This window comes from Corvus kubaryi, unplaced genomic scaffold, assembly GCF_017639235.1.
Source record: "Corvus kubaryi isolate FWS band 111438036 unplaced genomic scaffold, C.kubaryi_AGA036_p1.0 37189, whole genome shotgun sequence".
In the NCBI taxonomy this organism is placed as follows: domain Eukaryota; kingdom Metazoa; phylum Chordata; class Aves; order Passeriformes; family Corvidae; genus Corvus; species Corvus kubaryi.
The window spans coordinates 501,417-516,782 of NW_024581054.1; the positions used below are offsets into that span (position 1 = coordinate 501,417).

General features: G+C 50.4%; 1 protein-coding gene across 5 annotated transcripts in view; it reads right to left on the reverse strand.

Annotated features, from left to right (window-relative positions):
- USP48 (ubiquitin specific peptidase 48) overlaps positions 1-15,366 on the reverse strand; it is a 30,373-nt gene that overhangs the window by 14,234 nt on the left and 773 nt on the right. For 4 of the 5 annotated variants that reach the window (XM_042022174.1, XM_042022173.1, XM_042022177.1 and 1 more), the window contains exons 2-13: positions 14,842-14,962; positions 14,617-14,758; positions 13,389-13,516; positions 11,972-12,096; positions 11,303-11,411; positions 9,983-10,116; positions 9,731-9,813; positions 9,068-9,247; positions 6,338-6,463; positions 4,054-4,203; positions 1,504-1,704; positions 130-244 (exon numbers count right to left, since the gene is read on the reverse strand). In XM_042022174.1, the coding sequence (XP_041878108.1) occupies positions 130-244; positions 1,504-1,704; positions 4,054-4,203; positions 6,338-6,463; positions 9,068-9,247; positions 9,731-9,813; positions 9,983-10,116; positions 11,303-11,411; positions 11,972-12,096; positions 13,389-13,516; positions 14,617-14,758; positions 14,842-14,962 (1,614 nt within the window). Of the gene's footprint in view, positions 1-129; positions 245-1,503; positions 1,705-4,053; positions 4,204-6,337; positions 6,464-9,067; positions 9,248-9,730; positions 9,814-9,982; positions 10,117-11,302; positions 11,412-11,971; positions 12,097-12,173; positions 12,269-13,388; positions 13,517-14,616; positions 14,759-14,841; positions 14,963-15,366 lie in introns of those variants that run through there. The other variant, XM_042022175.1, reaches the window with a different exon arrangement.

Here is a 15,366-nt window from a genome sequence, read left to right on the forward strand (position 1 = left end):
GGGAGACAACAGCACTGGTACCCCAAAATCACAGCTCCCTTCTTCAGAGCCCAAACAGGGAAATCTTTAGCAAAAAGCTGCTCAAGCACTTCTAAAAAGCATCTTTGACAGCATTTGGGACTTCCATACCCCTTGACTGTCATCTTCAGCAGGTTGGTCACGGTTTTGTAGTCCTCGTTCAGCTGGTTCTTCAGCCGCAGGATTCGACACCTTTCCACCACACAGTCCTTGCAAAGTGCTTTGACTTGGAGTGGGGGGAAAAGAAACACAGTTTTTTACACTATTTATTGCATAATTTACTGCACAGGTAGTTTCCTGCTGGTTCGAAGGCCCTCAAACAGGTGTGGACCAACTATGCTGCCTCAAGATGGGTGATTGCACGTGTAAATGAGGAAATCCCAGGGGTTACAGCCACATCAGACCATGTTTGAAGCTTAAAGAAGCATAAAATAGTTCAAATGAGGTGTGATCTGTTCCACCACTTCACAGCTCTGCTCTCACAGCTCCTGGTCTCCACAGCCTGTAGTCTCAGGGAGCCAGGGCAGCCCAGCACACAGCCACAGGAGGCAGGAAATGCCAGGAAAACACCTGTATTGTGGCACTTTGCCAGAAAAATCACCCTCCTGCAAAGGCTGCACTGGACCAAAGGAGTGGAAATCCTCCAGCTGGGCAAGTGTTTTATAGATTTTCATCCTGGAGCGAGAGGAGAAGGGAAGCAGCGTGTCCATCCATCCTTTTACCCATCCCTCCCTCCCTGCCAGCCATACTCAACCCACAACCCTTCAGGCAATCTTCCACTTGACTAATAAACCTTGCCCTGTTTTTCCCCACAAAGGCTGCCTGCGTCACAAGCAGCTTCTTCCCTACAAGCTCCCAGTAGGAGCTGAGCTAATTTGGTCTCAGTGGGAGTTACTGAGCAACTTCCTGAAAGGAACGAAACCCGGGGCTCTACGAGGGGATGCCCAACGCCTGGAGGGGCTGGGCTGACCCTGAAAATCAGAATGTGTGGTAGGTGCTTCACCAGGAGCAGGCTAACAGGTAAGTGCTCCCTCGGATGAGGTGACAGACAGGAAGGGATATTTTTGGCCTGAATATTCCATGAGACCCAGCCCACACAGGAGCTGTGGGTGCTGCAGGCACAGAAAATAATTGTCAAGAGTTTGGAGTGGTGCATGTGGAAGTTTTATTTTCTAGAATCGCCTTCAAACCTTCCAAATATTATGTTTCCTAAGCCAAGTGCCCCATCCCTCCACAGCAATTCCTCCAGGCACAGCCCTTCCCTGAGCAGAGCCCGGGGCCAAAGCAGACCCTGTGATCACCCTAAATGGGTTTGGGAAATGGTAACAGAATTAAGTGATACTAAAAAAATCCACTGGAAATAAGGCAGCCCTAAAGCCATGCACTGAAATAAAGTTATGATGATAAAGGATGGCTTAAAACAGGGCTGGGACCAGACCAAGGCTCCAAACCACATTCCAGGAGGTGACTTGGAGAGGATGTTACCGTTCAGCCGGGGCCCTCCTCCATATCGCCGGTAGAAGAAGTCGGCCACGTATTCCGATATCCTCTTCATCAGGGATATTTTATCAGGATGGAGTTTGCCATGGGAGCACAGGCAGGCTGTGTTATCGATAGGTTTCGGAGGAGTGGACTCATCCAGCCATTTCTGCAGCCATTCCAGAGAGATGAAGTCATAGGGGGAACCTGGGAGGGGAGAAACCGCAAACAGAAACAAGACCGTACATGTCAGCTCCAATGCCAGGTGGTATTTTATAATTATTCTTAAAAAATTAACAGGCAATCACTGTTGATTAAATCTCTGAGGTACAAGTTTTGAAAGGTCTGATCCAGCTTCTCCCACCCCATTCTGATCTCAGTGTCACAGATTCAGAAGACAGGAGCTACGTGAGATTAAGATGTGCAGATCATTTTGGATTCAGCAATCAATATGCAACAGCTCCAAGGAGCAATGGTAGTGTTTTCAAACCTTTTGGGGATTACTGGAGAGCACTCGAGGAAAGGGGAAGGTTTTCCTATCATCCATCAAGGGACTGATATAATATGTAAATCACCATCATACATTACAGGCTTTTTCTACAACAGAGGAAGTTCATTGGGGTAATTTGAAAATTAAAGACAACAACAGCAGAAAGGAAGCCAGCGTTTCCCCCTGTCCTTTCAGCACCCAAAATTTCAGTGTCTATAACAATTTTAGGTGAGAAGATTTTAAACTTTACAGTGCAAATGGAAACTTGCTTAGATTTTTTGCTGAAGCAGAGCAGCAGGCTTGCCCTTGTTTGCTGAAAGAGAAGTACAAAGCCGGGTTCAGGAGCAGGTCAGTGCTTGTGTGAGCAGGGAAATAGTTTGGGGTGAAACCCCTGTGTCTCAATACTGAGGCACAGTATCACTACACAACTCTTCCGTGGGATGACTGGGAAATCAGGAGTAAATTAGGAAGAATTACAACCCATTCTGTGCTGCCACATTGGCAGCTCTGAAACTGTGGGGAAACGCACCCATTGGTGACATTTATAACTGAGCACAAATCCTTCATGTTTCCTAGGAAGGAGCAACAGAAAAGCAAGAGGAAAACACAGAAGACAGGAAAACACTGTGTCTCCAGCTTGCACTGGAGCTCTATGAAGCCTCTTTTCCTCCACAGCCTCAATCCACGGTGTTTTCATCTTACGCAACGCCCTCCGCAGCCGTGACCTCCAGAGAATTGCATCGCTGTCAGAACTGGTTTGCTAGTTTGGGATGAAACTGCCTCCCCCAGAAAGGAGGGTTTTCTGGGGCAGGCTCCACAAAGCTGGCAGAAAATGTGTCTGCACAGCTGCAGAGAGAGCCCTGAGCTCTGGAGAGACAGGACCCGGAGCAGTGCTGGAATGACGCTGCCTCCAGCTGTGCTGGAAGTGCTGTGCCCATGATGTGCCAGCAGCAGGCAGAGGGTGCCTCAGGGCAAAGTTTTAGGTCCTGTCATCTCTGAATTGGGCAGAAGAGCTTCACCTGCACTTGTAAAAACCATCTCTTTGAGATTTATTCCTCTGTCACATCAGAACTGCCGAAAGCAAACTCTTCTGTTCCTGCTGAGGGAAACCACACTGGAACTGTGCTGCTGCTCCTTTTCACGAGTGACTCAGGGCAGGTTCATCCCTCCAGCACAACTCTGATCTCACAGTGACATTCTCAGGCTCGTGAGGAGCCGTGACACCTTCCTGCTCCAGAGTTAAGCACCTGCATTCCCAAACTGGAGAGGAAGATGTTTACAGGAACAGGAGTTTGCTGCTGGGCTACTCCAATCTCATGGTGGACTCTGAGCATCCAATAATAAAAGCTAAACAGCAAATTCTCTAACAGGCAAATTCTCTAACGATTACACCCACTTTTAAATCTTCAATTATAATTATCCTGGAGTGTTTAGGAGAGGCACATAGTGAAGACAAATTCCCTGGGCTGGATGGATAGAGCAAGTTTTGAGGGAGATGGGCGAGAAAAACAAGGTGGGAAATAAAACTCTGTGTGCTGAGGCAACAAGACTCAAGGAGCAGGAGGAAAAGCTTAACCCCAGTCTCCCAACAAAGCTGAGACATGGAGCAGTGAAGCACTGGCAGGGATGGATCCAGTAATTTTCTGCTGGAGGTCAGGCATTCTCTTAGCCCGTTACCTGCTGATGGATTGGGCTCACCAGCTCCCAAACCTGCCGTGAGCTGGCAATTTGGGAGCAGGCAGTTATTCCGCCTCGATGCTCCTAACGAGCTGAGCTGCTCACCAGGCAGAAGAAAAGAGTCACAAAGCATGAGGCTGACGGATGGGGAAGGAGCAGGAGGGAATTAGCGACGCCAGAGGCCATGAGAATGAGCAAAGAAAGGAGAAAAATAGGTTAAGGCAGGGAAAGAAGCAAGAGAAAACAAATGTAAGCATGCATGAAGCTCTCCCCTTCCAGAGGGCTGCAGGAATGCCTTCCAGCAAGGCCACAGCACTTGGGGGTTAGTCACAAATCATTCCTAAGCTTAACAGCTCTACTACAGCAATACTCCACAATGTCTTACAGACCAGCTTCGGCGGGTAACCTTTGGTAGAGCTCCTTCACCTCCTCGTGTTTGATCTTGCCTCTGGCCACGCTCTGTTTGCGCATCTCGGCCATTTCATTGCACCACTCCTCAAACTTGCAGTTATCCCGCTCTACGAGCTCCTGCAGAAAAGCTGGGAAAGAAAAAGAAACCCCAGGAATTGAAGGGGAAATGCCAGCTATGTTAATTACCACGGGTTATCTGGGGATAACAAACCTAAAAATTCCCTCCCGCAGCCCTGCCGGGTGAGGTCTTTCCCCAAGCCAAGCATGCGGATGTTGCTCTCTCTGATACTGATGGTTGCAGATGATTAAATGCAAAGTTTTGCACCCAAGAAAATAATTTACTTGGGGTTGGTTGCTACGTTAAGTGCAGCTCCTCTGTCCTGCCTCATCGTTGCTGGGGGCAAACAAAAGCTTTTCACCCTGTGGATACACCTGAAGCCTCTCACGACCTGCGATCCAGCACACTGCAAACCCAAGGGCAAAGAGCCCTCAGGAGACGGGAGATTAGCCACGGCAGATCCACAGAAAGGTGAGGGAAGTGGGGATTTTTGCTGCCATTGATGGAAAAACCCCAAACAAACCAAACCTCAGCAGGGAAAAAAGAAGATAAACCACTTCCCTCACAGGGCTGGTGGGAGGGAGCGGGGGGGGGAAGCTCTGCTTATCTGAGACCTTTTCCTATTTAGAATTATTTTGAAGAGCTAAAATATCTGCAAAAAGGTTAATTCTTGACCAAAATATCCACCTTGGGAGAATATTCAGTATTAAAAAATAACCAGCCCGACCTCCTCGAGGTCAGAGCCAAGTTACGTCTCTCCACTGTCCCGGAAAAGCTGCTTTTTAACAGCATCAAAGCAAAATGCCTCAAATTTACAGTTCCATGAAACCTCCCCACAACCGCAGAGCTTGACTGCTGCCCTTCAATCCCTGTTCTCTGGCAGGATTCCACGGGAAACAAAGGCAACCGCGGGGCTGTGCAGGAATTTGGAGCTGGGTGGAGAGGTTTTTGTTGAGTTATTGTTTTGGGCAGAAGGGTAGGAGGAAAGGGAGAACAAGCAAGCTCAGGAAACAGGCTGAAAATACAGATCCAGGCAGGAATTAGTGCTAATTCCTGAAGTTTTATGGCTTGGAGGGTGTGTTTTAAACAGGGGGGGCTTGGGAAAGGTTTGGGGTGCTATTAGGGGGGAATAAGGTGTATGATTTACCCCCTCTGCAGGGATCCAAAGGGACCCACCACCTCTGCTCCACAGAAAAGGAGTAAAGGGGGAACACACCTCAGCACCAGGGGTCTAATTAGTGTTTCTAATCAAGGAGCAGCCGAACAGGAAACACTAAACCCACAGGCAGTTCTGGCACCCCCATAATTCTAAAGCACGGCACGAAGGCGCTCAGCCCAAATTCCCATTCGGGATTTGGAGCCTTTTTATTTTCATGTCATTTGTTCCTGCTGTGGCAAAGCTGAGGCAGTCGCAGAGGGAACCTGACATCTGTCAGGATTATTCACCTCCTCGTGCATTGCTGATGACATTTAACCACGCTGTTCTCCTGCGCCCTTGGAATGCAAGCAGGATCCCGGTGGCGAATCCCAGCGGGAGGATCTCCTCCTGACCCCTTCCCAGCTTGACCAGTTGGGTAAGAAAGTGATGTCTGAGTGGGCACATGGGAGGGATCAGCAGTTTAATGTTAATTAACTGCTGTGAAAACCCAGGGGTTTCACTGGTCAAGACACCAAGGTGCCACATGGCACCTTTGGGGCTCCTGGACAACAGTCAAAAATCATGGCATCATGGAGTGGACTATGTTGGGAGGGACCTTAAGATCATTTTGTTTCACCCAGGGACATCTTCCACTATCCCCTGCTGCTTCAAGCCCCAATGTCCAACCTGGCCTTGGACACTGCCAGGGATCCAGGGGCAGCCACAGCTGCTCTGGGCATCCTGTGCCAGGGCCTCACCACCCTCACAGCCAGGAATTCCTTCCCAAAACCCCTGTGACCCTGCCCTCTGGCACTGGGAAGCCATTCCCCCTCGTCCTGACACTCCAGACCCTTGTCCCAAGTCCCTTTCCAGCTCTCTTGGAGACCCTTCAGGCACTGGGAGGGGCTCTAAGATCTCCCCGGGGCCTTCTCCAGCTCTCCCCGCCTGGCACCAGAGCAGAGTGGCTCCAGCAACTTCCTAACCCCAAAATGGGGCTTGAAGCAAAATTCTAACTCCTAGCCCACCGGGAGCATTGCAGGACGAGAGGGATCCCCCAGGGACTCACCTGGCACTTCGACTGCGAGGGATTTCTCCCGGGCCTGCAGCCTGTACACCAGCATGTAGGCATTGCGGGAGCAGTGGGTGCCCTTCCCACACTTGGGCTTACGGGTCTGGGATTTCGATGGCTCCGCTGTGGGAACAAAAGGCAAAACCTCAGCAACACACGAGCTCCTTCCCTGATCCCCCATTAACGGGATGAGTTTGCCACCCAGCCAGCTTCCCCGTGCCAGGCCTCTGTGCCAAGCACTGGGCTTGGCATGACTCAGAATTGTATCCCAAAGAAAGCCCCAGATCTCTCCAGCCTTTCTGAGTAAATCAAAGGGACTAAATTTAGGAGCCTTTTCTGAACCTCCCTTCTCCAAGAGCCTTTCTTCCCTCCCCAGTGGAACTTCTCTGAGCCAAAAGCCACCCTTGGAAAAACATCCTTTCTCCCTTTTGCCTCTTGTTCTGGTGTCCTGACTCCAAAGAAAAGAGTCGAATCCTCAGGGAAAGAAATTGTATTTACAGGTGATTGTGGATACGAAAAAAACACAGTAAAGCTTTTGGGAAGCCGAGAGCCACGGAAAGGGTTGCTTTGGAGCAGCTGCTGGGGGATGTCAAGTTGTGTTGCAAGAGCTGCCGTTTCCAGACGGATTCTCAGGCAAGGAAAACACTTATCTACAGCTGCAGCTTCAAAAATCAAACCATTTTAAGCGAAGAAAAAAATTAAAGGAACAATGTTCCATAAGTCAAACTCTAAATGGATCATTGAATTATTAAGTTTCTTTTTCCCAAATTCTGAAAAAATTCATATGCCCTTCCCCCCACACTATCCAGGGGACTTCCCAGACTCTATTTATTTGCAATTTATCCAAGAATTTTCTAAATTGTTCCCATCTGCATGGCCAAGACTCTCCCCCACCACAGACCTTCACTTTATGCTACTGACTTATGGTCACTTTATGCTACTGACCTTCTCCTGCTGTTACATGTATTTGTAACAAAGAAAAGCCTCAGTTTTGCAGGCAAATTACATCAAAATTTGATACAAATATTGAGCTTCCAGCTTAGAGAGGCTCCTAAACACACTTCAGTTCTATTCTCCAAACAGTTTTGAATTGGAATACAAGAAATAAGAACATTTAATTGCAATTAAGCATAAAACTTTATAAAACTGAGGTCACAGCAGTTTATTTGCATCTAATTTTGTTGCACTGGGTGAGTGGGGAGGGTAAAAACAAAGGCTGAACTGCTCTGGGTGTCTTTCAGGGCTCAGTTTCCCTGCACACCACTAGATGTCCGGCCAGCTCCAATGTCCAGCCAGCTCCAGCCTGAGCTGGGAGCGAGTGGAGCCACAGGGAACACAGGGAACGGGACAGAGCTGCTGGCACAGGCAGGATCATGGAATCACTACAGCTGGAAAAGCCCTCCAAGATGATGAGGTCAACTACTAGTCCAGCACTAACCCACGTCCCCAGGGGCCACGTCCACACGGTTTTTGAACACGTCCAGGGATGGGGACTTCACCACTGCCCTGGGCAGCCTCTTCCAGGAAGGATTTTTCCCAATATCCATCCTGCCCTTCCCCTGGCCCAGCCTGAAGCCGTTCCCTCTCCTCCTGTCCCTGTTCCCTGGGAGCAGAGCCCGACCCCCCCGGCTGCCCCCTCCTGTCAGGGAGTTGTGCAGAGCCACAAGATCCCCCCTGAGCCTCCTTTGCTCCAGGCTGAGCCCCTTTCCCAGCTCCCTCAGCTGCTCCTCAGAAGTTCTCCAGACTCTTTTCCTTGTGCTCCAGACCCTTCTCCAGCTCCACTGCCCATCTCTGGACACATTCCAGCACCTCAAGAAGCATCGTGCAGGTGAGAACAAGGAAATGGGAGAAGGCTGATGCCCCATCACACCAAACCAAGGGAGCACTTAAATCCGCAGGTGTTTTTTTCTCTAAAGATGCCTTAAAGAAAAGCAACATTCCATAAATTCCAACCACAGCAAAGCATCCGGGTGGGCCAGAATTCCTGGGAATGGATTGCTCACACTGCAAGCGGATTTCTTATTAACTTCCCTGGTTCTCCTGCCTGTGAGCACCTGCACTACAGAACACTGAGTCACTACAAAACCAATTCAGTCCAAATGCCAGTTCAACACTGAGCTGCTCTTATTTATTGACTGCAGAGTGAGAAATCCACAGGTCCAGCCTCAGCCCAAGCTCTCTAAGGAATCTCCAAGAAATCGCCAAGAAATCCAGTCCAGGATCGCGGTGATCTGGGCAGCACATGATGAGCCAGTAAAACAGAAAAGCACCAAGGAAAAAGCTCAGAGTAAAAAGGCAGTTTTAGCTTCCAAGTTGTTATTTGGATCAAAATTGTTTTTACTGCCTCCAAGTAAAACACCTCAGTGGAAATAGAACCATAATGTGTTAAGGAAACTGAAAGCATTCTCCTTATCTGTTCCAAGGAAGTGGCACTTGCCTGTTGCTCCTTGATAGGAACCCGCTGCCCGTGTTATCAGCGTCTTATCTGCCATGTGGCAGCCAGAGAAATACTAGAGCAGCTGATCAGGAGGTGCAAACACTCACACGGGGCTGAAACGAAGCAAATCTGGCTGCAATCACCAGGATTGCTGTTTCCCGCGTTCCTCCGAGCCGTGACAGCCCGTGTAAGAGCATTCTGGGGAGGAGCAGGAGGCTGCAGCCGGGGACGCCCGTGGTTTTGGTGAAAAGAGTTATTTTAAAAGGGCACTCACAACTGAAAGGTTTTACCTAGATCTTCCTCAATCCCCAACTGCAGTTTCTTCCCCTCCATCTTCTCAATGTCTTCGTCATTGAACTTGTACCACTCGCCCGTCTGCGGGTCCTTCACGTGGGCGATGTAGTGCCCGGAGTAGGCACTTACTCCGCGGTGGATGAGCACAGCGCTCAGCTCGTACACGTGCACACCATCTGCAAGGCAGGCAGCACTTACTCACAGCTCTGCAGCCAGCAGCACTCGTCTTTCCTGGCCTAAAACTTTGTGTTTTCACCAGGCAGCAAAGCCTGCACTTGAACTCACAGCTCTTCAGGACATTGCTAAGAGGGTTGTGGCTTAATAACAGGGATGTTGTTTGAAATATGGGCTTCAAACAACTCTTGACAGAATTTTCAATCAAAAAAGAGGATTCAGAGGAACCACAGAATCCCAGAATGGTTTGGGTTGGAAGGGACCGTTGGGCAGGGACACCTTTCATTATCCCAGGTTGCTCCAAGCCCCAACGCCCAACCCGGCCTTGGATGCTTGCAGGGATCCAGGGGCAGCCACAGCTTCTCTGGGCACCCTGTGCCAAGGGCCTCCCCACCCTCACAGGGAGGAATTTCCTCCTAAACAGAATTACAGAGATCTGCCAAGAAGCAATAGGAAAAGATAACAGAACACTGTCCCAAACTCACTTTTTTGCTCCATGAAAGGCTCCATGTCCAGCAGCTCTGAGAAGCCGATGTAGGTGTTCAGCTTCTTCTTGTGGCCAGTTTGTCTGTGCAGAGGGAAAGCTTCGGCTCAGGGCACAGCAGTAACAGCTCACATCCCAAAATAACTCCCCTGAACATCCCCAGAGAGGCTCAGACACCCCGACACCCCTCAAATTAAAGCAGGAAGAGCAGGGCAAGTGACTTCCCAAAGAGCTTCCAGGGGTTCCCACTCACCTGTCAAACACAAAGCGCATGAGCTGCAGGTTGAGGGTGCAGGGCAGGCTGAGCAGCCGGATCTTCCTCGTGGCGTTCTGCTTGCTCTGACAAGTCTCACAAAAATAACGATTGTCCCCTTCTAATTTTTCCTCCTGAGTGTGGAGAGGCAGAGGGAAAGGTCTTGAGAACATGTCACCTCTGAAAAGTCAATTGAGCTACTCAACAGCTGGAGAGTGAGAAGCACCAAAGTTATTTTAACTATTTAAATCTCTTTTTAGCTGCTTCCCAAATTTTTCTCTGAGTTAAAGACACACTAATAACTGCCCTTTACAGCATGGCCATAGCAGGCTGCTCTCACTTTAAGACAAATTTTAGACTGAATCAAGCCCCATTCCAAGTTCTCAGGTCTCTTACTCTTGCTCCTCGCTTGACTGAGTTGCTTTATACCAAAGAAAGTAATTAAATCACCCCTTTTATGAGTTCACGTGGACCCAGTTAATGTAAAGCCACATTTTAGCCTGGAAACTACAGCCCTCTGCTCAGCCACCCAAAATCACCGTGCAAGAGTCACTCATTGCCTAAGCAGATCCAAGGGCAGGATTAGGCCAGAGGAAAATTCCAACCCCTCTAAAAAACGTCACAGGGCTGTTTGTGTGAAGCAGGAGCAGACAAATGTCAAGTTCACTGATTCAGGAGTGTGCACCCAAACCAGTTTTTTTTTCATAGCAGACCTTCCAGGCAGGGTAACTGGTTTGCTGAGTGCACCAGCCACCGAGGAGCTCAGGGTAGGGGTTCGGGTTAGCTCTGTCCTAAATAATTTGAGTGGAATCCACACCTTAGTGTGCCAGAGCTGAACTTCAGATCCAGGCAAATTTTCAAGCTGAATTGAGAGCACTTGCAGCTGTTCCTGCAGCTATTCCCGGAGTTCCCTGGTACTTCTGAGAGCACATTTTTCAGCAGGGAATGTCTCCTGTTGCTATGCAGATGAGCACTGACACAGAAAACATGGAAAGCAGCCGTTCTCACAGTGCTATCTGTGACAAAGCAGGCAGAGACTTCTCCCTAACTTTCCTGGCAAAGTATTTTAACTAAAAATGCAACTTCCAAGTGCTTTTTAAAGCCATAACAGGAGCATGTGATATCACAGAACCATTCCTTGCTCTATGCCTCAATCCTCATTTTTTGGGTCTGCAGAAAAAACCATTTTCACTTAAATGCATCTCACCGAGCCAAGTCAGTGGCTTCGCTCTGACACCGACCTCGAAGGCTGTGAATTGGAGGAAGGAATTGAAATTCCTTGCTAAAAATAGCAGGACTCCAACCCTAGCGAGCTCATACCTTGAGGAATTCTGTTATGCAGTCTGTCAACTGCTTGTGTCCTTGGATGTTTAACTCCAGCTCGTAAAATTTAGACACCAGTTTAGATTCTCTGCCACACTGGTTGCAGCTGGGATGGGAAAGAAGAGAAAAATTTATCTGAGGACAGGTCATGGCTCACATGTCAGGGCTCCCCAGCCTTTAGTAAAATATTCCTTGAATAAAACCAGGAGAAAAAGTGAAGTCAGGGCTAAGGAGATCCTTGTGCTGCTCCACAGCACAAAAACTCCAGAAGAAGGTTTAAACAGCTTAACAGCACCTACCAGGACCTGTCACGACTCGCATGCCCCATCTTATATTATTTTTAAGGGGAAATTCATAGCTCTGAGAACACAGGAATGAAAATACAACACCCAGGACACTGTTTTTTGGCTGCAGGACCTGCCACTCCATTAGCTCACTTGCAGGTTTAATTGGTAAATTCCCATTAAAGGATTAAAAGCAGCTGGAGAACTGTCACAGCAACACCACACACACAGGAACAGGAAAGGAAAAGGTAAATATTTCTAAGAAAGTGTTTCTGCTGCAGCTTAACTGCCTGCTCTGGTTGTTAGGAGGGATCTCCCCCTCCCAAATCCTTCTAAAAATTTAAATATTTACAAAAAGGGTCTTCCCAAAACTATTACTTACACCGTGACATAGGCATACTCTCCACAGAACTGCTTTTGCACAATGTTCCGGACATCTGGGTTTTTCTGTTTGGACAAAGTATCTTCCAGCAGGGACATGAACAGCTTGGAAAACTCCTGGGCGTCCTGAAAGAGAAAACCAAGTTCATTAACAATCCACCACAGCACAATCCCAACCCTGTCACTAACTCACTGCTAATTACCCTGAGCCCTCCACACAGGCTGTGCCGAGGCTCCGTGCACTGCATGGAAAACAAAGACCAGGCAGGAGAACTAAGGAAAACAGAGGAATTTGGCTAAAGGGAGCGTGAGGCCCTCGGTGTGGGAGCACAGTGGGAGCTGCCCTGGATCCCCACCAGCCCTGCCGGGGGCTTCGACTTCTGCCCCGCTCCTCCCAGGATTCTGGAAGGGATAAAAACCCTCCTGTGGAGCTTTCAAGCCATTTGATCCTCATTTTTGCAGCTGTCCCTGCTCAGATCAGAGGTGAGAAGAGAAATAAAAACACCCCAAATATGAGAAGCCGCCCTGTGGGTGATCCCGGCGATGCTCCACAGCTTCCCCACACCCAGCTCGGGGCCTTTCTCTCCCACCCTGGTTCTCCTCTCCCAAAAACAAACAGGTTTTGGCCTTTCTCAGCTGCCTTTTGGTGTCCCTGGCCAGCTTCCTTCCCCTCCTGACCCTCCCAAGGAAACATTTGCCAGTGCCCCAGCTCTTCCTCCAAAACCTCCTCTTACCTCTCCAAGTGCATTTCCAAGCCGTGCCCCTCTCCCAGGCTCTCTCCAGCTGCAGCCCCACAGGGCCCCGCAGCACTCACCTCCCACATGCTCCCCTCAGGTCCTGGCTGGCTCCTGCTGATCCACCTCAGCCTGGGGATCTCTTCACCCCTGGGAGGGCCCTTCCACCACCCAACCCCCCGCTCCCGGGGAGGAGCGGCCCATGAACACCTGCAGAAGGACCCTGACTGCAGCTCTGGCTCCCACCTGGCCCCATCCCATCGCTCCTGGGCTTCATCCCACCCTTCCCTTGGCTCCTCCTGATCTGCACTCATCACTTCCTAGCCTCATTCCATTGCTCCTTGGGCTCCTCCTTATGTCCCTGTACTCATCCCATTGTCCCATGTCCTGATCCCATCACTCCCTGGGCTCCTCCTTGTCTCCCTGTTCTTATCCCGTTCCTCCTCAGGATCCTCCTCATCTCCCTGGCCCCATCCCATCACTCCCTGGGCTCTTCCTGATCCCTCTGTGCTCCTGATGTCCCTGGTCCCCTCCTGTTCCCCCCCTGCACTCTGGGAGGGGCCTGGAGCCCCACCTCCCCCTTCATCTTTGCATCCAGAAGCCAGACCTAGCTGGGAATTGCCCAGTGACCACCCAAGGGTGATTCCCAACTTCTGGAAGCGTCAGGAACGCCCTCCTACACACCTGCTGCTGCCCCGTGTCCAGCCCCAAGGCCTTGACAAAGCCCGAGGGGTCGATGTAGCGCCGCTTGCTGTTCTGCAGCAGAGCAAACAGGTACTGCAGGTGCTCACAGATGGTCTGGGGTTCATAATCTGGGGAAAACACAAGGCACAGCAGGAACTCAGGGTGAGAACGGATCGCTAAACGTGTTTCACTTGTTCTGGTTTTGTCAGGGGAAATTAAAACTAAAAGTGATGGGGTTGGAAGGTGGTTTGAGTTGTCAGGAAAACTGAAGTGGATCACGTAGGGGATGGTGGCAAATCCCAGCACAAGCCAAACAGAGAATAATTTAGGTTGGAAAAAATCCTTAGGATCATCAAGTCCAACTGTAAATATTTACTTTCTGAAACTTCCAGACAGGAGGGTGGAGCCAGGCTCTGCTCCCAGGGAACAAGGGACCGGATGAGAGGAAATGACCTTGAGTTGCACCAGGGCAGGTCTAGGTTGGATATTAGGGAAAATTCCTTCATGGAGAGGGTGGTCAGGCTCTGGAACAGGCTGCTCAGGGCAGTGGTGGAGTCACCATCCCTGGAAGTGCTCAAAAAAATGTCTGGATGTGGCACCTTGGTACATGGATTAATGGTGGGCCTGACTGTGCTGGGGGAATGGTCGGACTGATAATCTTGGAGGAGTTTCCCAGCCTTAGGAATTCCACGATCCTGCAGTGCCCAGCGCGAGCTGTGAGTGAAGGGTTTACACAGCATGCACCAATTACCCCGAGAAACAGCTTCTTATTTACCCCAGGAACTGAAACATCATTTAAAACCACCAACAAACAGGAGCAGAGCTGAGGCAGCTGTGCTGACCCAGAGCTTCCCTGGGAAAAGTACCCAAGCCCAGGAAAAACTGGGAGCCTTAATCCTATCTGGGACCCAAATTTCAGCCCTGCCATGGGGTAAGTGCAGCTCTGTGACAGCACAGACCAGCCCTGATCCACATGTTCCACCACCACTAGGCTACTTTGGGAAGCAAGACCAAACCAAACCACCATTTTCAAACAGCTCAGGTCACTCTGATCTAAGAAATAACTTGGATTAAGGTTGGTTCGTTCCCAAAATCCAGGTGATGACTCAAAACTAACAGTGCAGCGATGGGATGTACGGCTGTAGCTTCACCTGTGGATTCTCCTGAAAAACCTTATCCCAACGTGCGGTTTCAGGAGGAAAGGAACAAATCCCTTTCTCCCACGCACCTGTGTCCTTGGGAACGCTGTCCCCGCAGGCGCTGGGGCACAGGTAGAGCGCCTGCCGCAGCTCCAGGTTCAGGAACCACATCTGCAGGAAGGTGTTCACGTAGCACGTGGCGCCGAGGTTCGTCAGGCCCACGAAGGCGTTCTAGGGGGCAGAGACAGGGCCAGGGGTCACCTCCCCACGTCCCCAGTGCCGCCCTGGGCCCCAGGGGTGGGGTCTGGGGGTACCTTCTTGCGGCGCTCGCAGTTGGGGTCGTCGATGTTGTGGAAGCTGTTCTCATCGATCTCGCCCAGCCACACGTGCTCCCCGATGCCCACCAGGCAGTTGGGGTTCCCCCGGCAGTTCCTCCTGGGGAGCCAGACCCCAGCGGTCACCCCCACGTCCCTCAGGGGCTGGGAGGGGTGACAGTGGGGGATGTGGGGGCAAGGACAAGGGGAAGCCCATAATGTTGAATGGGATGAGAGACGGAACGCTCCCCCCCAAAAACGGTGGTCATGGGTGAGGAAGGAGGTGGAGAACCAGAGGGGTTTTTACCAACCCCTGATGGTAAAAAGGGGACCCCATAGGAGAGTATGGAACCAAGGGGTCTCCTATATCTGGGAAGCCAGGCAGGGAGAGGGGTCACCTCAACTCCAGGGTAAGTGCCCTCTATCCAGGTGAGGAGAGGGGTTCTCTACAACCCACAGGGATCCCCTATAAATGGGGAGCCTCGCAGAGAGAGGAGTCCCCACAACCCTGGGGTGGAAGTAGTT